The sequence below is a fragment of the Stomoxys calcitrans genome, chromosome 5 (assembly GCF_963082655.1).
Source record: "Stomoxys calcitrans chromosome 5, idStoCalc2.1, whole genome shotgun sequence".
Lineage (NCBI taxonomy): Eukaryota > Metazoa > Arthropoda > Insecta > Diptera > Muscidae > Stomoxys > Stomoxys calcitrans.
Window position 1 is genome coordinate 157,581,358 of NC_081556.1, and position 27,226 is coordinate 157,608,583.

General features: G+C 37.4%; 1 protein-coding gene and 1 long non-coding RNA gene across 2 annotated transcripts in view; one reads left to right on the forward strand and one right to left on the reverse strand.

The window, feature by feature from the left end:
- LOC131998042 (uncharacterized) overlaps positions 1 to 19,166 on the forward strand; it is an 85,367-nt gene extending 66,201 nt beyond the window's left edge. Inside the window, exon 3 of the long non-coding RNA XR_009398504.1 lies at positions 18,931 to 19,166. This is a non-coding gene — a long non-coding RNA (uncharacterized LOC131998042). The remainder of the gene's footprint in view (positions 1 to 18,930) is intronic.
- On the reverse strand, positions 18,837 to 26,110 carry LOC106088429 (SET and MYND domain-containing protein DDB_G0284059). Its single transcript, XM_013253947.2, has 7 exons — positions 25,644 to 26,110; positions 25,371 to 25,566; positions 23,018 to 23,374; positions 20,302 to 20,544; positions 19,901 to 20,236; positions 19,498 to 19,837; positions 18,837 to 19,109 (listed from the first exon to the last, which is right to left on the reverse strand). Exons 1-7 carry the CDS (start codon positions 25,963 to 25,965, stop codon positions 18,915 to 18,917), a joined length of 1,989 nt encoding a protein of 662 aa, XP_013109401.2. The 5' UTR covers positions 25,966 to 26,110; the 3' UTR covers positions 18,837 to 18,914.
- Between the last annotated feature and the right edge of the window lie 1,116 nt (positions 26,111 to 27,226).

Genomic DNA, 27,226 nt, shown 5'->3' on the forward strand with positions numbered 1-27,226 from the left:
GCCAAATTGAAGAAGGATGTCGAAGGGCCTAACACAATTCACTGTCCCAAATTTCGGCGACATCGGGGGCTTTATGGGCCCAAAACCTTAAATCGAGAGATCGATCTATATAGCAGCTATATCCAAATCTGGACTGAGCTGGGCCAAATTGAAGAAGGATGTCGAAGGGCCTAACACAATTCACTGTCCCAAATTTCGGCGACATCGTGGGCTTTTATGGTCCCAAAACCTTAAATCGAGAGATCGGTCTATATGGCAACTATATCCAAATCTGGACCGATCAGTGCCATATTGCAGAAGTATGTCGAGGGGCCCTTTTTCCTGATTGGAATATTCTGTCCCTACACCAATCTATCGATAAACAAAAAGAAATGATAAGCAAAATCTTACGATTTTATAGCAACTGGTAGCCAACTTCTTGTACAAATACATTTTTAATTCGTTCCATTTATTTTTCTTGCCAATATAAGTCATTAAAGGAAACAAATCGCATTTAACAGTCAGACCTAGTTTTGAGCAATTGTAATAGTTGGCTTACACAGATTTCCATGCATGCGCATGGGCATTCGTAAGTAATTTATTCATGCCAAACCATTCTTCATAGACTACACCACACGTTTGGTGACGCCTGTACTTTGAATTAAATTTACGCTCTTGCCAAAAATGTAAACAAAATACAAACAGAAAATCCTAAAAAAAAATCAATCTCATATAAACAACCCCATTTAGGGAAGAGCGTCACAGAAGAAAAAAAAATTAACATACAATTAATTCGACAATTTCCTGTTTTAACGGCCAAATTTGTAAATCTTAAGACCGACACCAAACAAATCCCCTGGCGCATGTCTAGAGTTACAAGACAGCACCACAATCACCATCACCAGAGGCCGCCTTGGTATGCAAGGTAAACCACGAGGTAAAGTGTTCAAATCGTGTGTGGTGGAGTGTTTCTTGTTTCCCTGGAGCAAGACGGATGATGTCTTCTTGGCCTCTAATGTTTCCTCTTTCTTAAACGATAGAAGTCAACCACTTTGAAAATCAACACCTTTTTCTGGCGAATGATACGATTTTATTCGATGGTGGTGTGGTGTTGCCAAAGGGGTGTCTGCCTTTCTGCTTACAGCAAGAAACCAGCTGCTGTCGTTGCTTCCTCTTTGGCTCGGCAGGCCCCCATGCCGGGAGGTGAGAATGCAATTTTAATTTAAATGAAAGTTGCAGTTTCTAACAATAAGACGCTGAAATTGCAACTTGTTTGGCAACGTAATTATCCTTTGGCATGGCCCATCACATCATTGTTCTCCGAAAACAAAACAAAAGAACATTGGCTTAGGGAAGTTTGAATGCATTTAACGTTTGCTCGATTATAATCGATCGATCTGCGCCTGCGCTGTTCATATGTGCCAAGGAAAAGGAACTGCATGTACGTGCAGCATTATCAATGAAGTATGCATTTCCATGCCGTTTCCCCCTTTCGGCAACCATCTGGTTTTATAATTAATGGTTACAAGTCGCTAGAGCAGAAAGCAGAAAACGCCTAAACCTAAAAGGCACTGCAAGACATTTAATGTTTCGATTTTCTTATTATCTTTCAGTGAATATGTCAGCGATCTAAATAGGGCTGTTAAACATATGCCCTTCACGGCGACGGACATTTCCAATAGGCCATTGTCCATAATGTTGTCACATCCTGGCAGGGAAAAGCCCTTTTAAGTAGGCCATAAATTTGTAGGAAAATCCAATGATCCTTAAAGGTATGAGCGAATGCATACCTGCCTGTGGGTAAGAGAGTACTAATCCCTAAGGATTAAATTTAAAATCTCCTCTTAAGCTTGCCACATGTGTAGCAGATAAGTTAAAACAAATGAGTCAATAAGCACCCTCGCAATAAGAAAATCGATTCGTAACTAAGAGTGCAAGCGATAGGTCGGGGCTCAAGTAATTAAAAAAAATACCTATGCCAGCATATGGCATGCAAAACAGTTTGGGTCATTTATGTGGCGACATTGGCCATGGTCACTAATTCATTTGTCCCTGCAGAGAAAAAACTTCAATAAAGGAGGAGGTTAGCATGTCCGCCATTGACGCTGAAGGCCTGGGTTCGAATCCTGACGAAAACATCAGAAAAAACTTTCAGCGGTGGTTAACCTCTCCCAATGCTGGTGATGTTTGTGAGATGCTATGCCATGTTAAAACTGCTCCCCAAAGAGGTGTCGCACTGCTGCGCACCGTTCGGGCTCGGCTATAAAAAGGAAGTCGCTTATCAGTGAGATTAAAATTTGAGTCGGACTGCACTCAGTGATATGTGAGAAGTTTGTCCTAATTTGCTTTTCCAATACCACCTTTAGATGTACCACTTCATATCTTCGATAGGCGAACATGCTAATATTTGTATTACTATAGTTTACTTATATCACTTTATGAAACTTTTGCAAATCAGAAGTTGCAAATAATTGTACGCAGAAAACTAAACCTTGATGAGTGTAAAAGCTACAACTAGGGTGATCAGTGATTTTTTGGGTTTTTAAAACGAATAGAGAAATTGGTTTCTTGAAATTTTTCACTTTTAGGGTTTTTGGAAATCGGGTTTCTTGCCAAAAATCACCGGCTTCTTAAATGTGTCTATGGCTCTTGCTTTTTTCCTATTTGTCATAAATATCACTTTCTTTTATCATTTTATTGAAGTTTTGTCTTTTGACAACATTTTCATGTGTTTTGGCCTTTAGAGAAAATTTTATTCAAAATATCAAATTTCGTCCTTTCAGAAAATATACAAATCTTTTATTTAAAACAATTTATGTTTGCCATCTTTTATTTTGATCTTTACATCTCGAGATCATATTCAATACTTTCTATTCAAACATAACATAGCAAAGAACTTCTTAAAGTTACAGTAGCTGGGTAGGTAGAGGAGCACATTAATCAATTTGACAAAGCTGTTGATGAAGATGCATGGCGTATCAGAAATCCACGAGATCCACCATGCCAGTCAAAGTGTTTAAAATACCAACACGCACTTGTCTAACTTTTATAAATTCTTTGCTGTTATTTTTTGAATAGAAAGCATTGAATATGACCTTGAGAATCCAAAAATTTTAGTTTATATTTTTTTAGAAAATATTTTTTTTTTCTCTTTTGTTATTGAGATTCCATTGCAGGATATTGTCCGGCTTTAGATCATTGTTTAATGCTTCTATTTAAAGAATAGTATATCAAAAAACATTTGAAAGTAAGCAAAAAGTGTGTTCTTGCTAGAAGCATTTGACTGGTTTCTCGTATCAAGATTTCATTTTCGACTAAGAAAAATCAGCAGCAGGAGATGTCAAATGGATCATGGTGCTTTACAACCAATATCCTGCAATGAAATTTCAAAATATATTCTTTTAATTGTATTTTGCTTTTTTGATCTTCTTTAAATTTTCTATCTTCAATATTATCCCTAAAACTGCAAAAGGGATATAGTATGAAACTACTCTTGCGTTAATCTTAATTTTAATTCATAAACTTTTAAAGAGTATTTTTTTATAACAAATAACCTATTAACCTTATTTTAAATCTCAAAAACTCAAAACGGGTTTTTTAAAGCACATTTAGTGATCTTATTTAAATTGCCATTAAGATTGAATGATGACAAAATAATTGAGAAAACCCGCTTGATGGGTAAATAAGGCAAACTTAATATCCGTCCATTTTGACCTAAAATTGAAAAAATGTGTACATTTGTCAACCGACCTTTTACGAGGGCTGTTATATAAGTTTCTTCTAGACAACACCAAGTGTTGCCGGTTGCATTCCATTGATATTTCCATTGGAAAGCTTGGCATTTCCATTGGAAAGCTTGGCATTTCCATTGGAAAGTTTGACATTTCCTAGCATTATTGTATTCAGATCGTTTTGAGTTTTGTGATGTTTACAGTGACTTGAAAAAATGAGTTTGACAAAAAACAAGTAAAAGCGTGCTAAGTTCGACCGGGCCGAATCTTACATACCCTCCACCATGGATCGCATTTGCCGAGTTCTTCTCCCGGCATCTCTTCTTAGGCAAAAAAGGATATAAGAAAAGATTTGCTCTGCTATTATTATATTATTAAATGTTGGAGACCTGTGTAAAATGTCAGCCAATTCGAATAAGAATTGCGCCCTTTGGGGGCTCAATATAGTAAAATAGAGAGATCGATTTATATGGGAGCTGTATCGGGCTATAGACCGATTCAGATCATAATAAATACGTTTGTTGATGTTCATGATAGGATCCGTAGTACATAATTTCAGGCAAATCGAATAATAACAACGACATCTAGAGGCTCAAGAAGTCAAGATCCCAGATCGGTTTATATGGCAGCTATATCAGGTTATGGACCGATTTGAACCATACTTGGCACATTTATTGGATATCATAACAAAACACGTTGTGCAAAATTTCACTCCAATCGGATAAGAATTGCGCACTCTAGAGGCTCAAGAAGTCAAGACCCAAGATCGGTTTATATGGCAGCTATATCAAAACATGGACCGATATGGCCAATTTACAATGCCAACCGACCTACACTAATAAGAAGTATTTGTGCAAAATTTCAAGCGGCTAGCTTTACTCCTTCGGAAGTTAGCGTGCTTTCGACAGACAGACGAACGGACGGACATGTCCAGATCGACATAAAATGTCGCGACGATCAAGAATATATAAACTTTATGGGGTCTCAGACGAATATTTCGAGTAGTTACAAACAGAATGGCGAAATTAGTATACCCCCCATCTAATGGTGGAGGGTATAAAAAACGGAATTAACACGTGAACAGTTTTATGCGACCATTTTTCAACTTTCGTCGACAAGAGTGTAAAGCTTCTACAATGGATTCAATCGTGGCCGACACTCGCTCAAACTCGAATTCCGTGAAGGTCGTCGAAAAACGGCCGTTGTACCAGAGATCATTGATGCCGTGCGTGAACTTATAATGCAAGATCGTTATGAAACATACTACGAGAAAGAGGCATCCGTGGGCATACATTCGATATTGCATGAACGCCTTTCCTTACAATAGGTTTGTTCTCGTTGGATTCCGAATAATTTGACAACCGCTCGAAAAAATGTTCGTGTCGATTAGTGCGAAAAAAAGTGCTTCAAAATACGTTTTTAAGATCGTTACAGGTGGCGAATTGTGCCTCTATGTGTATGAGTCCGTAACAAAACATCAGTCGGCCGTGTGGGTCTTCGACAGTTGCTTAAGGAAGAAACTCTCCGAAAAAAATGGTCGCCCTTTTCTTCTGCAAAACCCGTCATGTGGCGACTATTTTGCGTGGGTAACGTAGGACGGTCAATTATGGATAGTACACACAATTTGATTACCTGAAGTCTTGGGAGAAATTCGAAAAACGAACAAGAAAAGACGAATCATTGTTCACCATGACAATGCGAGCTCTCACACATCGGCTCAAACCAGCCCCTTTTTCACCGGTCAAAATGTCGAATTGATGGGTCATTCGTAAATACCCAAAAGGTATTTACCCGGTGAATTGGATAAGTATTTACCCATTTATACCCAAAAGCTGGGTATTTATAATTTTGCAGATATCTTGGGTATAAAAATATTTTCCAAACAATTTTTGATAATTTCGTATTCTTTGTATATAAACCTGATCTTCTGAACTCATAAAATCGGAATTTAGTTACATATAGCCGCTATATAGACCAATCTGCAGACTATTAGTCTAGATGCAATAAAGTGGTAATTTTTCATCCTATTTCGATGAAATTTGGCACAGTGAGTTCTGGTAGACCCCTTTCCATTTCTTTGAAGTGTGGTTCAGATCGAACTATATTTGGATATAGTTACCCTTAGACCGACCGCCCGATCTCCCAACCCATTCCTATCAAATGTGGTACAGATCGGATGGTCGGTCTATAAGGCAGCTATATCCAAATATAGTCCGATCTGAACCGCACTTCACAGAAATGGATAGGAGTCTACCAGAACTCACAGTGCCAAATTTCACCGAAATCGGATGAAAAATTACCAATTTATTGCCTCAAGACTTTAAATCTGGAGATTGGTCTATATAGCGGCTATATGTAACTTAATTCCGATTTTATGAGTTCAGAAGATCAGGTTTATATTCAAAGAATATGAAATTATCAAAATCGTTTGTTTTTTTTTATACCCAAGATATCTGCAAAATTATAAATACACAAATAATTATCCAAAAAAAAGGTATTTATTGGGTATATACCCAATAAATACCCAAGCGTTGGATATTTACCCGGTAGAAGCCCATCTCTAGTTATGACTTCTAGCATGCATGACAAGTACGATCCATTTCGGCCCAAAACCTGTATAAACTTATCTCCTTATTTGAAAAAAGTCATGGGGTATTTTGGGCAAGGGGTACCCCCACATGCTCTACTCTCCAATACCTCTTGACCAACATTGACACTTAAATATATCAGCATCGTGCACTATTCTCATATATCTCAAGTACCTTTCAATTGAACCCCATATTGCAATTGGCCTCGAAATTGGATATCAAATTCGTTTTCTAATCTCATGTACCTTTCATTTTAACGTCTTATTGCAAAAGTCAGTATGTCCGGTTTGGGGTATGGGCCTTAACAACTATCAATATTGAGCTCCACTGTCTAAAAGACCCAAATTATCTTGGGGAGCAAATACGTCCCATTTGGGGTTTGTTATTGGGGTGGGACGTACCCTCGCCAGTTGGTCTCTAATGTTGATATCAGATTCGTGGTCTACTCCCAAATACCTTTCATTTGAGCCTCATATTTCCATAGTCGGCCAAAATTACCGGTTTGGGGGCTGTTTTAGGGGTTGGGGTGGCCACTCAGTGACTTGGCCCTGAAAATATATATCAGATTCGTATTCTACTCTAAAATACCTCTTATTTGAGCCCCATATTGCAATGGTCAGCAAATACCTTCATATATGGGTGGTATTATGGGGGTGGAGTGGTTCCATAGACACGTTTTCCCAAATATTGATATCAGATTCGTGATTTACTCCCAAAGACCTTTCATTTGAGCCTCATATTGCTATGGTCGTAAATTTGTCCTTTTTGGGGGATATTTTTGGGGAGAGGCGGCTCCACAAACATATTTGTATATCAAATTCGTATTCTACACTCAAACACCTTTCTTTTAAGTCCCATATTGCCATGGTCCGTAAAAAAGTCCTATTTGGGGACCCCCAGGAGCCTGGTCCCACATTTGGATATCAGAATTATACTATATTCACAAATACCTTTCATTTGAGTCCCATATTGCCATGTTCGGTGAATTTGGGGTGTTTTGGGGGTTGGGTCGGGTCCGACAATTGGATATCAGATACGTTTTCTAATTTGTATTACCTTTCATTTGAGTCCCATATTGTAGTGATTAGTCTATATATATATTTGGTAGGTTTTGGGGGTGGGGCAGTCCCCATAGGTACCCCATCCGAAATTTGGAAACCAAATTTAGTTTACTATGAGAGAGCACACAAAATTTCGCTTAAGTCGCACCACTCATCTCCGAGATCTGGCGTTTCTGAAAATTAGGGTAAGGGGGAGGGTCCGTACCCCCCTTCAAATATCAAAAAATGTAGTACCCTATTTGCACCACGGGGTCTTTATGCACCATCTGTGAACATTTCAAGAAAATCGGTTCAGCTGTTTTTGAGTCTATAAGGAACATACAAACAAACACAAATTGATTTTTATATTTACGATTTTTGGCATTATGTAATTCGAAGCCGATTTGAACAGATTACATTATTTGAAATAATTTTTTGGAATAATTCGAAACTTGGCTTATAAAAAATGCTGCATAACCTTAATTATATCTTAATGCATTTGAGTGTCACCGCCTGAAATATACGCATTCTTCAGTATATCGATGAACTCAGAAGTACTTTAAGAGTTTATCTAAGCATGTCCGTCTGTTCTATAGGTGAATTTAAATATGCCCACTGTTTTTTGCACCTCATCTTACTACTATTGAAACTATGTGCGCATATGTAGTTTCAACAGATCAAACGTTTTAAAGGATCTCATCGATAATACCATTTATATATCCTCACCACACCTTCTCGTTTGTTTATCTTGTTCCATTAGCTAGCCACTTATTGAGCTGTCATGTAAGCAATTCCTTATTCTATTGAAGTGTCTGTCTTTCGATCACTTTGCCTTTTGGTTGTTTTTTTTTTTTTTAATAAAAATTAAAAAACTTTCTTGCCCAAATTAAAGTCAATTCAATGAGGCCATTTTATTGTACCTTCGAATACAGACAAACGAGTGCGTATTTCATTTCCTTTGTAAAAGTGCCACCGACATTGCCATTAAGGGACTCCCAGGACCAACAATTTCAAGTGGCACTCCATTGTGCTCGGACATATTTCATTATTTATTATGGCAAAGCGGGGATGAGACAGACACAGCCTAATGAGTGCACACGTAAACATTGTCCCGCAATCACAAAGGGAACAATACATTCGGCATTAGGGTGAGCCGGGGATGGATGCAATGTAATGCGCTCGAGCATTACATTGTGGTAGTGGTGGTGGAGTTTGTGCGCAAGGGTGAACTACTAAGAGCAACAGAACTGTAATTACAAATTTCGATTTCGACATCCTTAATTAAAGACTAGCTCGGCTAGCATTGCTTTTTCATTGTTCGTTGATGATTCTGTGACAATGACCTGTAAAATGCGGCGTTTATTATTATATTTTTTCTTTTCGAAAAAACTTCGCTTTGTGGGAGATGGGGGAAGTAAACTTGATAGCTTAAGAGACGTGTTTCGCCATCACCGAATTAAGTGCACACTTTCATCGTATTTGCCTGTAATAAGTATTTTAAAGCCACTACAGTTTAAACAGAGTTTGGTTATTAATTTGATTTGACATGTTCTTTGAATGACTTATTCAAATATATAGGAGATACATCTACAGATAGAGATGAATCGTACTTGTCATATTTATTAGAAATAAAAAACACCTCGTTTAAAATTTCACCCCTACAGACTCGAGAAAGCAAATCGGTCGATTGGTTTATATGGGAGCTATATCAGGGCCGAATTATCGCATACGTGAACAACTAAAATTATTCTTGTAATCAAAATGCAGGTCGTATTTGTTTTCCAATCACGAAATTTTGCACATATCACTTTTGTGGCCCAAGGACGAATGCTATTGATTTTGGTAAAAATCGGTTCAGATTTAGATATAGCTCCCATATATATATATCGCCCGATTTGCACTTAAATATCCGTAGTAACTAAAATTTTCAACCGACCTACACAAAATTTGGCACGGATTGTTTTGTTATTGATGTTAACATATCTGCAAAATTTCATCAAAATCGGTTCAGATGTAGATATAGCTCCCATATATATGTATCACCCGATTTTCACTTAAATGGTCGTAGTAGCTACAATTTTCAACCGACCTGCACAAAATTTGGCACGGATTGATCTTAACATATCTGAGAGATTTCACTAAAATCGGTTCAGATTTGAATATAGCTCTCATATATTTATATGTATCGCCCGATTTGCACTTAAATGGCCGTAGTAACTACAATTTTCAACCGATCTGCACAAAATTTTGCACGGATTCTATTGCTACTGATATTAACATATCTGTGAGATTTGTCCAAAATCGGTTAAGATTTGGATATAGCTTCCATATACATATATATCGCCCGATTTACACTTATAAGGCTATAATAAACACAATTTGTAACCGATCCGGATTGTTTTGTTATTGATCTTAACATATCATCGAGATTTCAAAAAAATCGGTTCAAAATTGGATGTGGCACCCATACACATTTATCACCGGATTTGCACTTATGGCCGTAATAACAATAATTTTCAAACGATCTGTTTAAAAGTCGGTTCATATTTATAACTCTCATATACATTTATATATATATATATATATATATATATATATATATATATATATATATATATATATATATATATATATATATTCATATATTGCCCGAATTTATGATTGTAGGGTAGGTGTAGGGTATTATATAGTCAGCTACGCCCGAGTTTTGCCCTTCCTTACTGGTTTCATTTATCGCTTTTCCTATTTTTCATAATGTAATTTTTAACAAGTAAATACGCATTAAGTTCGGCCGTGCCGAACTTTTGATACCCGGCACCATAGATATATATATATTATCAAAATTTATTAGTATAACATTACTATATCCATATTAATATCCAAATATCGAAATCGGGCAATAAAAGCACCGTTCATGTGATTAAGCCCTAATTCGGATGATCGACATAAAGTGATTTTTTAAGAGCTATAGGAAATTTTTCAAAAAAAAAACGCATAAAATTCAGAAACATACATAAAATATTTATTTAAATCGATGTTACGGTCCATATAATTTAATGTTTCAAGGTTATTTCATGCAAACGTCATTTTTCATATAGTCGGCTTTGACAAATTGTTTCACAGCTTGTGACTCTGTAATTGCATTCTTTCTTCTGTCAGTTATCAGCTGTTACTTTTAGCTTGCTTTAGAAATAAATTGTAAAAAAGTATATTTGATTAAAGTTCATTCTAAGCTTTATTAAAAATGCATTTACTTTCTTTTAAAAAATCCGCAATTACTTTTTGGGCAACCCAATATATATATACGCTTGGCATTATCTTTGACGAAGTACGGTCCAATGATGCCACCAGCCCATAAACTTGGTGCGGTTTTGGGCTGGCGATTTTTCTGGATGCATTGGTTGCTCTTGCAACGCTTATGCCTGACCTTCACTCCAAAATCTACAATTGTCTCCATTGAGCCAAAAAAGAGTTTCGTCGCTCAATCGAAGAAACGCGCGATGAGCTTTCTCAACAGAAGACGCATTTGATAATGAAATCCAATAATTTGCAAGCGTTGTTCGTTTGTTAGACGACTCATGGTTAAATTATAGACCAAACTGGAGATGTTTGACAGTGAAACAAAACACGAAACGTGCGTTAGCTGTTTATACCAGTGTTGCCAAAAAGATAATATCTAAAAAATCACCCTTTATATGACAGCTATGTCTAAATACGGTGTGATCAGGATCATATTTGGGTTGGAAGCCGGATAAAGCAACTCCCTGTTTCAAATTTCAGCAAAATCGAAGGATAAATGCGCCTTTTATGGTCTTAAGGCACTAAAGCTGAAGACTGGTCTCTATGGCACCAATATCTAAATATATCCTGGTATGTACAGTTTCCGGGACAGATGTTGGGAATCTTAATACAACTTACTGTTCCAAATTTCGGAGAAGTCGGGTAATAAATACGTCCGCATAAGCCTAAGACCCAAAATCGGCAAATCGGTCTATATAACAGCTATATCCAGATATGTTTCGATCTGGACCATATTTGTTTCGGCATAAAACAGGGGGTCCTTAACAATTGAATCTGACAGTACTCAATTGATATTATGAGAAGTTATTTTCCTCTTTTTTGTTCCATAGTGGGATGTTTGGGAAACCCTAAACCTCACAAAGACTATGAATTTTGATACAATTTTTTTAAGATTTATATATATGGCTCCCACATGCATATATTTTTAGCCCGATTTGCCGCAATTATTATCCTATTTGGCTGAAATTAAGAACGTGCTACTTTAAGAACGTACTACCGTTCCGCGAATGGTGTAATTCAATCTCTTGCCTGAGATAGCTCTCATATTAACGGTTACTCAGATTTCACTTATTGGGCCTCTAAAGGGCGTAATTATTATCCGATTTGCCTGAAATGTTGCACCTGTTTTTTATTGTATAACCTCCAACTACAATGCCAAGTATGGTCTACGGATATTGACGGGCCCAATAAAACTCACTGTTCTGAGTTTCAGCGAAATCCGGTAATAAATGCGCCTGTTATAGAGTTAAGGCCCTAAATCTGCATATCGACCTATATGGCAGCTATATGTAAATATGGTCCGATATACACAAAATTTGAGCGAAATCGGGTAATGAATGCGCCTGTTATATACCAAAGACGCGAAATCGGCAGATCGGTCTACATGAAACCCACTATTCTGAATTTCAGCGAAATCCGGTAATAAATGCGCCTGTTATAGGCTAAAGACCTTCAATCGGTTTATATGTAAATATGACGAACTGACGGACACACGGACATCGTTAAATCGTCTTAGATTTTTATAAGGATCCTATATATATATATATATATATACTTTGTAGGGTCGGAAATGGATATTTCGATGTGTTACAAAAGGAATGACTAAATGAATATACCCCCTATCATATGGTGCAGGGTATAAAAACCTATAACTGATGAAATGACCGATATATTGGATCATATGAGACATTATCATACCTTCTGTATATAAGCATGAAATATTGAGTTTCTTATTTGCGGTAGATTCATGACTCATGTCTGTTTCGATGCTCGCAGTTGGTTCGTGTAAATCTGAACCGATTTCGATCAAAATTTTAGATCGGCAATAAAACATTCCAAAGCTAATTTCGCGTAAATCAGTTGAAATATATACATATATGGGAGTCTGAACCGATATTTATAAAAGTTCATAGCATCCATAGCGCTTTGGGTTATAATAGCACGAAATACTAAACCAGAACCAGGGGATACTTCTCTCGTTTCAATCAGTGCAGTCCGATTAAAGTATGCCTCAGTTTTCATGCCGAGTCCGAGCGGCGTGACCCATAGCGACACCGCTTGGTAGAGAAGTTTTGATATGCCAGGATACCTCACGCCTGGATTTGAACCCAGGCGTTCGGCGTCACAGGTGGATATGCTAACCTCTGCGCCACGGTGGGCATTGATTACAAGTGGATACCTCATAAAGTACTATTTGCGATCAAAAGAAAAAAACTGTTGGGTCTTCGTTCCCATATTTACTAGAAAATCTCCTTTATAGCGTGCGACAGTCTAAGCCATTGAGCTGAGATAGCTGTCAGTGTCTTTAAGAAGTTTGAAATAAATGGATTTAATCAAGGGTTGATGTTGAACCCACCCCATATCATACAAGTTTGGTTGAGTACATTCAATATTTTCAAAGCGTATCCTGTTTTGCTTCAAATATCCTCAAGATATCTCTTATACACTCAAATGACTTTGCAAGAATAAACCCTATACCGGAGAAGTGTATCAAACCAGTTTTCATATGCTGCCAAAGCGCGACAAGTAGGAAGCACTACAATGCGCCTGCTATGACAAAGTTGTACGTGCACCGTACCGTACCCCATGTAAAGTACCAAAAACGGTTACAACAAAACTACTATTGCCAGCTTTTTAATCACCTTCGGCCATGGTGTAATATTTAGGGGTGGAATTTTAGAAAACGCCGCCCAAACGCCACCACATTCTCTGTCACATTGCAGTCACTCCTCGGAGAGTGAGAGTCCCCTTTGGTGTGTGATTGTGCTGAAATTTATCAAGAGATTAAAGAGTACAGCTGCTGTTGGAGATGGATGGAAGGTCTCGCTTGGATGGATGGCACACGATTTAATTTTCATGTAATCTGTCACTTCAATTTAACGATTTGATCACTGCATTTTACGACTGCCTACCACTGTCGTCAGTCAATATGTACGCCTGCCTGCCTGCCTGCCTGTAACTGTCCGTCCGTCCGTCCGCCCACTGTTAGGCTCTATCATTTTAGACTGATTTATTTGTGATTACACTGCACTTTTGTCTCCACATGATGACGGTCATTGTTTAGTTGATTTTTCGCTTTGTTAGAGATTGTACAGTTGATGTGATTAATGGCGAGAGCGATAGCAACAAAACTCTAGCAACCGATCGCTTGATTCTGATAGTCGCGGTGTAATATAATTGGCTTAGGTGACAAACTTTACACTCAATTACAAATGGGAATTCTTTTAACTCTATTGGTTATGCGCCAAATGATTGACAATTGTGTGTTATTTGACATGTAGACAGTTGTTCCAATCCATTCCAGTTTAGCGTACATTTTGTAATCAACATCACTGTAAAAAAAAAAATAAAATAAGACAACGATCTACTATTATTCGTTAATTTATCGTTTTTTGTTCAATGATTAGATTTGACAATCTGCCAATAATTTGTTGATAGAGTTTATTGAACAAACTCTTCTGGTTAAGTCATATTTTGATAAAATGTTGAATACCAAAATGACATTTGAACGAAATTATAGTCAAACGTTTTAATTCACCAAAAAACAAACACACAGAGAATGGAATGTTGCAAAAAAATTGGGAAAACATTTGTCATACTTTAACGCTTAGATCCACTAAAAAATTATTTCGCCTTGTGTGAGCAAGTTTGAGGGGTCTGAAGCATCCAATCTGGTTAACACCTTGTAACATATTAGATAAACCTATCAGTTAGAAATGACAGATTTTTCATTTTTTATATCCCAAGTCTTTCTTATGTATATATAAAAATCAAACCTAAAAACCTACCAAATATATATATACACCAACCACAACAATATGGGACTCAAATGAAAGGTATTTAAGATTAAAAAACGTGTCTGATATCCAATTGTCGGACCAAGTGTTTGGAGGACCTCCCCAACTCCCAAAACGCCCTTAAATCGGACATACATATTTACCGACCACGGCAATATGGGACTCAAATGAAAGGTATTTGCGAGTAAAATACGAATCTGATATCCAAATTTGAGAAAAAGTTTTTGGGGGTCGACCCCTTTCCCAAAATACCCCCCAAAGAGGACTTATTTACTGACCATGGCAATATGAGGCCTAAATAAAAGGTATTTGAGTGTAGAAAACGAATCTGATATCCGGATGTGGGGCCAAGTGTTTGGGGGGCCTCCCATCCTCGGGGACATACCCCAAAGAAGAAAAATTTACGACCATAGCAATATGGGACTCAAATAAAAGGTCTTTGGAAGTAAAACACGAATCTGATGTCAATGTACGGGAAAAGTGTCTATGGGGTTACCCCACCCCCATAACGCCACGCAAATATGAAGTATTTGCTGACCATTGAAATATGAGAATCAAATAAGAGGTATTTTAGAGTAGAACATGAATCTGATATATAATTTCAAAGCCAAGTCACTGAGTGGCCGCCCCATCCCCCAAAACACCCCTCAAACCGGTCATGTTTGCCGACTATGGAAAAATGGATTTTTTCTGGGGGTCTACCCCTTTCCAAAGATGCCCCACAAACAGCAATTTTTTACTGACCATCGCAATAGGAGGCTCAAATAAAAGTATTTGGGAGTATTATACGAATTTGATATCCAAATGTAGAACCATGTATTTTAGGCATCAACCCTTCCCCAAAACACCCCCCAAAGGGTAAACATTTTTCGACCATGCCAATATGTGGTTCAAATGAAAGGTATTTGAGATTAGAAAACGAATTTGATAACCAATCTTGGGACCAAGTTTTTGGGGGACGCCTCATCCTGTAAACCACCCTCTAAACCAATTGCAATATGGGGTTTAAAAAAATGGGGGTTCCCTGAGGGGGGGTTCCCTACTGTTAACTATTGATTGATAAAATAAACCGTTGAGGAAAACTTTATTTGCTTATGAAAGTCTTGCGCGCACTTTATTCCCAAGGCTATATGACAAATTGAGAGTCTGCATTATTTGCTGGAGTTATTTAAATAGGCATAAAGTATTTCATGATCTCGCCATTAAAAAGAAAATTTTCCGACTAAAAAATTTCTAAAAAACCCTACACGCAAAGTGGAGAGCGGGCAAAATTAAAAAAAAAAAACTCAATACAATTAATATTCTTATTTAAAAAACGTTTATATTACAGAGAAAGATCACAATAAGTCAAACACGTGTACCGATTTTTAAGAAATTCAGCAGAGGCTTTGAACTGTGTAGTACAACATTCCATACCAAATTTGGTGCAAATCGTTTGAAAATTGTAATAAAAACATCCTTATAAGGGAAAATCAATTGACATATATGCATGGGAGCTATATCTAAAACTGAACCGATTTTTAACAAAATTCATAAAATTTGTCTTTGGCCCATAAAAGTTGTATGTGGAGATTGATTGGATGAAAAATGCGATCTCCACCTTGATTACAAAAAAAAAAAAAAACAACGACGGACGAACAAACGGATATGGTTCATTCCGTTTGTAACTCATCGAAATATTGATCTGCGACGTAACAAATTTATATTTTCTTGATAGTCTTGACGTTCTAAGTCGATTTAGCCATGTCCGTCCATCTGTCTGTCCGTCGAAAGCACGCTAACTTACGAAAGAGTAAAACTTGGTGCTTGAAATTTTACACAAATACTTCTCATTAGTGCAGGTCGGTTGGAATTGTAAATGTGCCAAATCGGTCCATTTTTTGGTATAGATGCCATATAAACTGGGCGCAATTCTTATCCAATTTGGCTGAAATTTTGCACGTAGTATGGTACAAATCGGTTCATAACCTGATATAGCTGTCATATAAATTGATCTCGGGTCTTGACTTTTTTAACATTTACAGTGTGCAAATCTCATCCGATGTGGCTGCATTTTGCGCGAGGTGTTTTGTTATGACTTCCAACATATGCCAAGTATGGCCTAAATCGGTTCATAACCTGATATAGCTGCCATATAAGCCGATCTGGGATCTTGACTTCTTGAGCCTCTAGATTTTGCTGAAATATTGCATGAAGTTCATTGTTTCGTCTTCCAACAACTATGCCAATCATGGTCTAAATCGATTTATAACCTGATATAGCTCCCATATAAACCGATATCCCGATTCTTATCCGATTTGGCAGAAATTTTGCTCAATGACTACTCTATGGTCTCCAACATCCAAATCAAATATGGCATGAATTGGTCCATAACCTAAAACAGCATTAATATCATGGCAAATTTTATCCGTTATCCTTTGTTTGCCTATAAAGAGATACCGGGCAAAGAACTTGCTTGAAGGGATCCTAGGGTACATAACCATCGGCCCGGCCGAACTTAGTACGCTTTTTCTTGTTTTTACTATCACAGTAACAGTGGTAATGTAGGGTACAATATGTATTTTTGTAATAAATGCCACATGAATGTTTCCTTTGTTTGCCAATTTCAAGCTAGTACCGAAAATACTAAACAGGATTCCCTAGAAATCACTTCGTCCGATTTGGATATCATGTCAACGGGTTATCGTTAACCGAACGTCATAATATTGCTTATTTTATTTATTGGGATCAAATGGCAAAAATGTTTTTTCCTATTTGCAAGTGTTGTCCCTGGGACAGTCTAATGTATATTTCTGGTCGTCGTAAATATGTAAGATGATCTACACATGTCCATACGTCTGTCTGCTGACAGATTTTTTTTCCATAGGCAGGTTAAGTTTGAAGATATATAGCCATCGGACTATATCCTGATATAGATGTGACAAATCGGTCCATTTTTTGGTATATAGATAAACCGGTTTCGGATTTTGATTTCTTGAACCTTTAGAAGGCGCAATTCTTCTCCAATTTGGCTGAAATTTTGCACATATGTGGGGTCTTGGACTCGTAAAAACTATATTTATTACCCCATGGCTGAAATTAGGCACAATGATTTGTGTTGAGATCCCCGCTAACTTACGAAGGAGTAAAACCGTGCCATATATGGTCCAAATAGGCCTATATCTTAATATAGCCCCCATATAGACCGAGCTTTTTATTAACAGTCTTATGCCCATAAAAGACAAATTTCTTACCTGATTAAGCGTAAATTTAGACAATAATTTGTGTTAAGATCTTTGTCTTAATATATCCCTCATATACACCGATCTACCGATTTAAGGTCTCAGGCCGATCTGCCGCTTTGTTACCCGATTTTGCTGAAATTATGTACAGTGAGCGATGTTAAACTCCTGCATATTCTCCCCGAATATGATGCAGATGGGATCACATTTGGATATAGCGGCCGTGTATATCGATCGACGTATATATTACCGTGATCGATGAGACCCCTTTACCACCCGATTTTGTTGAAATTTTGAAGAGTGAAATGTGGCGAGTTTGGTCCAGATAGGACCCAATGTCGATACAGCGGTTGTAGGCTCATAATGGTGCATTTTTCGCTGGATGTTGTTGTTGTAGCCACAAGTAAATGTGGCGGTAGCGATCCTCGTCAAGCTCCTAAGAAGAGCAAGCCCGTTCGGGGCACTGCCTCTCATGCTCATAGTCATCCCCTAATGGATTTTAAAGAATTTTTTCATATATACCCGAGGGGGTAGTTATCCGCTTTTTACTTGCTGCTTTCAGTTCTTTTATTTTTGTTGGGCTGTAGCACCCCCAGGAAAAATGTCTAGCTACGCCAATGATAATAAGAAGCTGAAATTTGGTAAACATACGTTTTTTTGTCCAAAAACGGCTTTAGTTCAAACTATGGCTTGAAGTCAGACTATGGTCAATAAGTCGTACTTTTCATCCATTTCGATGAAATTTCGAATGGTAAGTTGTAATAGCAACTTCTACATCAGTGACAAGTATGGCATACTTATATTTGATATGGCTTTCATATAGACCGATCTCCCGTCTTCGGTCCTTAGGGCCACAGATTATGTCTTTTTCATCCGAATCTAATGAAATTTCAAGTTGTGGGTACTGTTAGCTCCTTCTACATCGCTGCCAAGTAATATGCACATGTCCAATTATTGATTTTTCATTCGATTTCGGATGTTTTACACTTTTATACATCTGTTTAAAGTATTGCTCATATGTTTATGTATCTTTTGAATATAGCCCGCATATAGACTGGTTTAACATCTTGACCACTCGAAAGGCTGATTTCGTTGTTATTTGGACCGGTGCCTTGCACTTGCATTAGTGCCCCAATATTTTGATATGTTATGTAGAATAATATTTTTGTGAATACTCAAATATGAGAGTCAAAAAGTTTGTCAATAGTATTTTTATTTAGTTTCTCTTTGTAATTTTTGTTTCAAAACATTCCCTCTTCTAATTCAAATTGTAGCAATTGCCAAGATGTAAGAAACAATCCTTGAGGAACTGTTGGCATTGACAGTAATCTGGAAAGGGTGGAGCCAAAACCTCTGACATAATCTTAATTAGATCCACATATTTATTAAGGGCCTTGGAGTAGTCACCAGTATCATAGAGTCTTTTGGCGGTGCGAGACATCATTTCCGTATCCTGAAATTTTGAAAATTAAATATTAAAAACATTAAAAAAAATTGCTTTATAAAATCTTTCTACTGGCATTGAATCGAGTTATTTTCGAAAAGAAAGAAAATGCTTTTATTAGAAAATGTAAGTAAATTCCAAATCCACGTAGGCTGTGGCAGCTGCCGTTCACTTCATGCGAAAATCAGAAAAATTTATTGATTTGTACGAATCAAAGAACGAAAGTGAAGTGATTGGCAGTGAATCTCTAGCATACGCATTCCTTTGCTTGACATGTCAAACTCAGGTGGTTTCGTGGAATATAAACATCTGATTCGGAAATTTTGAAAAAAAAATTTTGTATTGGCAAAAACCAATTCCACATTATAACCAATTAAAAAAATCAATTTGTACCCACCTGCATAACTTTTAGACCCTTCAAGATGTTGGTGCTTTCGTTGCATGTCAAACACTTCACCATGAAATCATTACAGTTGGGAGGCACCTCTATAACAGCATTACATTTATTGGGAGCATCACAACGGAAACGGATGACGTCTGTTTGCAGCTTATCGAAGGTAGGCCAATTTTCCAAACAGGCATCGCAGCAACATTCGAACTTGTAGAGATCCTTCAATTTAGCCTGACGTTCGTTTCTTGTTTCTTGGGTATATATGGGACCATAATTTTCGGAAATATGCAGACCAGCCTCAACAGGTTTTATCATATTGATGTGGATGGTGGTGCCTCGGAAATACCTAATGTTAATAAAATAAAGCAATGCATTTTGCGTAAAACCCTGCAAGTGAATCGCAACTAACCTCACCACACTTGGATCGCAAGCATGGTTGAATAGAGCTAATGTGGGATAGAGGGCTCCCCCAATGAATTGTGTTTTCTCTCTTCCATCGATTTGTGACTTGTGCAGCTCCGCAACTTCGTGGGTATTGAATTGCAAAAATTGCAAATTACGCAAGGCCAAGGCTTCGATTTTCAGAATATCTTCCGTTTTAGGATTGTCACCAAAATAATTCACTACACTCAAACATTTCGTTAAGAAACGAGCCATCAATCCATGCTGGAAGAAATTGGAAGCTGTGCGGTCATCTTCATGCCTTACCAAATGGGCAATTCTGCGATAATCATCTTTGGGAAGCCTTCAAAATATATTAAATTTTAAAAAAGAAAACAAAACAAAATCTGATGAGAAAAATTCACTCACTGTTGTAGTTCATCTAAGCTGAGTTTTTCATCAATTTTATCAGCGATTTGCAAAAAATGCGCAACGTCCTTGTTTGTAAAGATTCGAAGGGCCATGTGGCAATTGATGGATGCTCCCGAACTCCAAACCGTAGTTAAAATACCACATTCATATTTGTGATAAGAATTGGCAGCACGTTTCATACACTTTTCCGAACAGTATATAACGTCAGCACACTTGGGGCAAGCAACTGGAATGGCCGTCCTGGAATGGAAGTTATAAACAATTTCATAGCTTCTCATGTAGTTACTTGATAAAAATAATTGAATAAAAACCTCACGAACTTTAAATTTTCAAATGCAAATTTTAAATAAAAAGTACTACGAACAACAGGCTGTGAACTGTAGGTCGGTCAGACGGACGGACATAGTTTACGATGGAGCCGATGAGATAAAGTAACCCAATTATTCATCCATGGTGTGACATGTGTCCTGCCTAAGCTGAGGAACTGGCAATTTCTTCTCTTCAAGGCTCATTTAACAATCTTTCCCTTGGGTGTTGTATTCGCTTGGGCACTAAGCTCGACTTGAAAAACAATGAAACAATAATTCATTGGCGTAACCGAACTTCTTGGTCTGTAAACTTCTTTTATGAAAAACGTTGAGACTCTACGATAAAAACCCAAGAATGTTTGATAGGATGGTAATTACTCTATGGGGCATAATATTGTCAACAACTTTATGCGCTGTAGAAATATTCTTGTCTCTAGCCTGGCGCCGTTTGGTGTGAGGTTTTTTGATTGTCAATTGCAAATTTTGCCCATGAACATTCCACTAAGTAACATGAGCAAACATCTCACATATCAATGAGTGCAGTCCGATTCAAGTTTAAGCGCAATGATAAGGGACCTGCTTTTTATTGCCGAGTCCGAACGGCGTGCCGCAGTGCGACACCTCTTTGGAGAGAAGTTTTACACGGCATAGTACCTCACAAATGTTGCATTAGGAGGAGAAAACAAACGCTTAACATTTTTCTGATGGTCTCGCCAGGATTCGAACCCAGGCGTACAGCGTCATAGGCGGACATGCTAACCTCTGCGCTACGGTGGCCTCCGAGGTTTTGTGATTGTGGTATTGTTAATACGAGCATTTTTCTTCGGTTATGACTATTAACATATGTGCCGCTTATGGTCTAAATCAGTCCATAACCAGATATAGCAAAATTAAACAAGTAAAAGCGTGCTAAGTTCGGCCGGGCCCAATCTTATATACCCTCCACCATGTGTAAAATTTCAGTCAATTCGAGTAAGGCTTGCGCCCTTTAGGGGCTCAAGAAGTAAAATAGAGAGATCGGTTTATATGGGAGCTGATCAAGCTATATATTGAAGGTAATGGGAGAAGCCGTTGTACAAAATGTCAGCCAAATCAGATAATAATTACGCCCTTTAGAGGCTCAAAAAGTCAAGATCCCAGATCGATTTAAATGTCAGCTACAATAGGTTATGGATCGATTTGAACCATATTCGACACAGTTGCTAGAAGTCATAACAAAACACCTCATGTAAAATTTCAGCCAGATCGGATAAGAATTGCGCCCTCTAGAGGCTCAAGAAGTCAAGACACAAGATCGGTTTATATGGCAGCTATATCAGGTTATAGACCGATTTTAACCATACTTAGCTCAGTTTTTGGAAGTCATAACCTAGTACGTCGTGCAAAAAAAAGCCAAATCGAATAAGAATTTCGCCCTCTAGACGCTCACTTCAAGACCCCAGATTGGTTTATATGACAGCTATTATAAGGTTATGGACCAATTTCAACCATACTCAGCACAGTTGTTAGTAGTCATAATAAGAAACCTCATATAAAATTTCAGCCAAATCCGATAAGAATTGTGCCCTCTAGTGGCTCAAGAAGTTTATATGGCAGGTATATCAAGACATGGACCGATTTGGCCCATTTACAATCCCAACACTAATCCCTACACTAATAAAAAGAATTTGTGCAGAATTTCAAGCCGGCTAGCCCTACTCCTTCGAAAGTTAGCATTTTTTCGACAGACAGACAGACGGACGGACATGGCTAGATCGACTTAAAATGTCATGACGATCAAGAATATATATACTTTATGGGGTCTTAGACGAATATTTCGAGGAGTAACAAACATAATGACGAAATTAGTATACCCCCATCCTATGGTGGAGGGTATAAATAGAAGGGAGTTGTTGCACAAACATGTGTTGAAGGTGTAAAATTTAACACCAATCCGCCAAAAAGGAAAATATTTTATAAATTAAAAAAAAAAAAAACAGTTCTGTGAGATGAAATGGCAAAAACCTGAATTTTCTTTAAATGCTGACATTTACCAATTCGGCAAGTTCTGAATAAAATAAAATACTTTTAGACAAATACAGCAAGGCGACAATTATATTTACGTTTGACACTCAACTCTTTTTTTGTAAACCGCTAACCTGGCGACATTTCTGAGGTACATGCAACACTTTTCCACGAAATGATATTACTAATTGGCACACCGTTCGGATTTGGCATAACAAAGGAGGTCCCTAATCATTGAACTAAAACTTCAATCGAAATCCACTCATCGATATGAAAGAACCTTCTCATGTTCCTTAAGGGTCATGCTGATTGCAAATGCACATTTGCCCATGAACATTCCATTAAGTAACTGGGGCAAGGGGTCATGCTGATTAGAAAATTTATATACTCGTATAACTTACCGGATGAAACAATTCTCACAATGGGTCTTGGAGAATTTTTCCAAAAGAACAGCAACATGGGGCTTCTCCACAAGTATTTCTTCGCCCACCTTTACATCGCTGGCAGCACGCACAAAACGACCTTCAATACGATTCTCATCGAAGCGTAGGCCCGGACTGACAAATTCCGCCTCATCAGCTATAACCAAAGATGGCATCTCGTCACCGGACAAACCCTTTTTCTTTCTGATTTCCATTTGCTTTGTGGTGCGTGGATCTCTTTCTAGCATTTTAATCATGGTCATAGCCACAGTGTTCAACTGAGATTTACGAGCTACCGGCAAGGCTGTGGCATCATCCATGGAGGTGATCATGGTTCTTAAATAAATAAAAAGAATTGTTATTAGTTGCATTGTAGGGCTGGCTGAAAAATGAAAACTATTCGTCAAATAAATTGGCATACTCCACCCACCCACTCATAGTGAGTAGAGTGTGCAGTACGGCTTAAAAGTTTTTTTTTACTCTACAACATAACAAGCAAAATCTTCTATCATTTCAACTTTAAAATACTTAATTGCCAATGTGTACATTATAGAGCTGGCAAAATATCGATGGCACTATTGATATTTAATCATTTGACAGAATATCGATTGATATTTTTCCGATGGATACTATCGCAAAAGTTTAATTTTTGCAAAACTAAACAAAGAAAACAATACGACACTGAATGTATCCTTTAAGATACATTGCGCCTATAGAGGGCGCAATTTTCATCCGATTAGGCTAACATTTTGTGCAATGATTTCTCTCATGATTAAAAACTGACTTTATTAACCTTGGTTTTATTTGGTCTGTGCATTGATATTGCTTCTATATAAATCGATCTCGTGAGTTACAAATAAAAAAGATCTCAAAGTTACAAATAATATTTTTTCTGAATGAACTTTCCTAAACACAAAGTTTCGAAAAGATTTCTCATTTCCCGTCTGCTTGTCCGTCTGTCTATAGGTTTTCATCATGCTACAATCTCTAAAAATAGGACTTCATATGCGAATGTGCTCGTGAACATGCCATTAAGGAACAGCGGCAAACTTCCCACATATCAATAAGTACTGTTCGATTCAAGTTTTAAGCTCAATAATAAGGGACCTCCTTTGTTACCCGAATCCGAACGGCGTGCCGCAGTGCGACATCTCTTTGGGTATACATTTTTACATCAAAAATGTCGCCAGCATTAGAAGGGGATTCGAAACCACTCGTTCAGCGTCATAAGCATGTGCTAACCTCTGCAAAAAATTGCAAATTTGTCCAAACACATTCCATTGAGGCCACCGTAGCGCAGAGGTTAGCATGTCCGCCTATGACGCTGAACGCCTGGGTTCGAATCCTGGCGAGATAATCAGAAAAAATTTTCAGCGGTGGTTTTCCCCTTCTAATTCTTCCAACTTTTGTGAGGTACTATGCTATGTAAAACTTCTCTCCAAAGAGGTGTCGCACTGCGGTACGCCGTTCGGATTCGGCTATAAAAAGGAGGCCCCTTATCATTGAGCTTAAACTTGAATCGGACAGCAATTAATGATATGTGAGAAGTTTGCCCCTGTTCCTTAGTGAAATGTTCATGGGCAAAATTTTGCAATTTGCATTCCATTAAAGAACAGGGACAAACTTTTCACATATCAATGTGTGCTGATGGTCTCTAACCTCTACCTAAAAATGGCAGATCAAATTTAAAGATGGGTAATCTCGCACAATATATTGATACATTCAAAGTTTTGATCGTATCCGTATCCGATGATTTTTTAAATAATGGGATTTCAGTAGTCCCGTCCACACATGTGTATGGCATAGTATGTATAGTATACATGATACACATATGACCACTTTTCCATAAAGACCCTTTTTAAATCATTTTTTGTTAACATTTCCTGAGCTCAATGAAGGTTTTTTACAAGATTCAATATCCATGTCGTCTTATCCAAGGTTTTGAGCAAACGAACCTTTGGTGCGTCCAAACTGATCAAATGATTTTAAGCCAAAGAAGCAAGATTTCAAAATAAAGACGTTATCCTTGAGTGAATAAAATTTTACTTCACAAACAAAAAATCGAAAATTTCCTTTTTAAAAGTTGACAAAAAATTATTAATTTTTTATCTATGTTTCAAATCTTTAAAATTGGCAAGTTTTTTCCGCGTAATTTTTGGTTAATAACGGGGTTTTTCATGTTGTATAACATTAAAATTTGGTTTAAGAGATAATCATATCAATTTATGGTTTTAAAATAATTTTTTAATATTTTTCAATATTTGTTTAACCAACAATAAAAAAAACTTTCAGTACACCCTATTACATTATATGCAAATGCAACGATATTTACTTGAAATATTTGATGGTGTTGGGATAATCCTTCTTGGCCATATAACATCTGGCCATGCGCTCATATAACTTGTATATCAAGTCCTTGGGATATCCATAATCCATCGAACGCTTGATATCGATTAAACTCTCGTCATATTTCTCCAGATGATACAATGCTGCTGATCGGTTGGCCAATATGATGGCTTTCTCATTCACTGTGACATACAAACAGACACAATCGTATTCAGATTTGTTCTCAATGCAAAAGAGAATAAACCAATTTCAGACAGACCTTTATCTTCGGGCAAAGCCACATAACTCTTGGTATACAAAACCATTGCCTCGATCCATTTTTGAGCCTTAAATGCCAGATTTCCCTTCTCTTTAAAATCCGAGGCTAATGCAGCATTTTTCCCCTGAAATTCTTTACGAATCTGCAACTTATCATCATGTCCGCTTAGACCCTTGAAATTTTCCACAAATTGTACACGTTCCACATCACTTTTGCACGTTTTGATTTTTTCCACTTGCTCATCGAAATTTTCCACACTATTTTTCAATTCCACATAATAGTTGGCAAAGTAATTTTTCTCACTGAGTTGCGACGGCGACATAGTTGGAAATTTTTCAATTAAAATCTTTTCTTTTAAAGTATAACAAATGATTTTTGCTCTATGGAAACAGACCGAACGTACTTATCGCCCAATACCCGACTAAAAACTGCAGTATCCACGAATTTTCTTTCCAAAAGGAAAATTTGACATGTGGCCTATGCAGAGCGAAATTGAGAAAGAAACCCTCTCACAAAACATTGGGAAACATAGATATACACACTTATGTACATACAGAATACTTAAAAGGCGGCACATTCACTTTTCTATATTCTCTTCTCACTTGCCGATATTTATAGAAACACAGATCATTTGGGGAGAAAGGGGCTTTTCGTTTAGACAAGAAGGCCTCACACTTCTAAGGCCTGAATACTTTACAAAGTGTGATGAAAAAAGAGAACATTTTGAATATAAATCTTTGAATTGGAAATTTGGTACTGAACCGATCTGAATCAAATTGAGGAAGAATATTGAAGGACCTAACACAACTCACTGTCCCAAATTTCGGCGACATTGGACTATAAATGCGCCTTTTATGGGCCCAAACCCTTAAATCGAGAGGTCGGTCTATATAACAGCTATATCCAAATCTGGACCGATCTAGGCCAAATTGAAGGAAGATGTCGAAGGGCCTAACACAATTCACTGTTCCAAATTTCAACAAAATCAGATAATAAATGTGGCTTTTTTGGCCTAAGACCCTGAATCGGCGGATCGGTCAATGTGGTGGCTAAATCAAGACATAGTCCGATATAGCCCATCTTCGAACTTAACCTGCTTATGGACAAAAAATTTTTACGCTGATCAAGAATATATATACTATATAGGGCCGGAAATGGATATTTCGATGTGTTGCAAAAGGCATGACAAGACGAATATAACCCCATCCTTCGGTGGTGGGTATAAAAAACTATCTAAGTTGCCCTTAAAAACCCGAAAGTTTATTAAAATTTGGTTTGGGTTCTCTAAACGAATTGTTTCGGATTATAGATAGACAAATATGCACTGAAAGAAAAAAAAGTGTTCGCAATATTATGCACCAATGGTCAATGTCATTATCATGAGCAGGTGTTGTTGAATGAAATACCCCTCGACATGGCGTAATAAATACGCCTTTTATGGACCATTCAGTCCGTTTGAATGGAAAAGAGAGTTGAGCTTTCCTGATGGATAAAGTAGCGAAAAGTAGCCTAAGAGACGAAAAATGGCATTCGTTGAATTATAAACGACTTCCTTGAAGATATCGACTACACGGATGATATAT

What these genes read in the sequence shown, in the direction of transcription:
- LOC106088429 (XM_013253947.2), bottom strand. Translation starts at nt 25,965, where the DNA reads ATGTCGCCGTCGCAACTCAGTGAGAAAAATTACTTTGCCAACTATTAT. An exon ending in GGCTTTGCCCGAAGATAAAG is followed by an intron (nt 25,567 to 25,643) that starts GTCTGTCTGAAA and finishes TGTATGTCACAG; the next exon opens with TGAATGAGAAAGCCATCATA. An exon ending in AGGGTCTAAAAGTTATGCAG is followed by an intron (nt 19,110 to 19,497) that starts GTGGGTACAAAT and finishes TCAAAATTTCAG; the next exon opens with GATACGGAAATGATGTCTCG.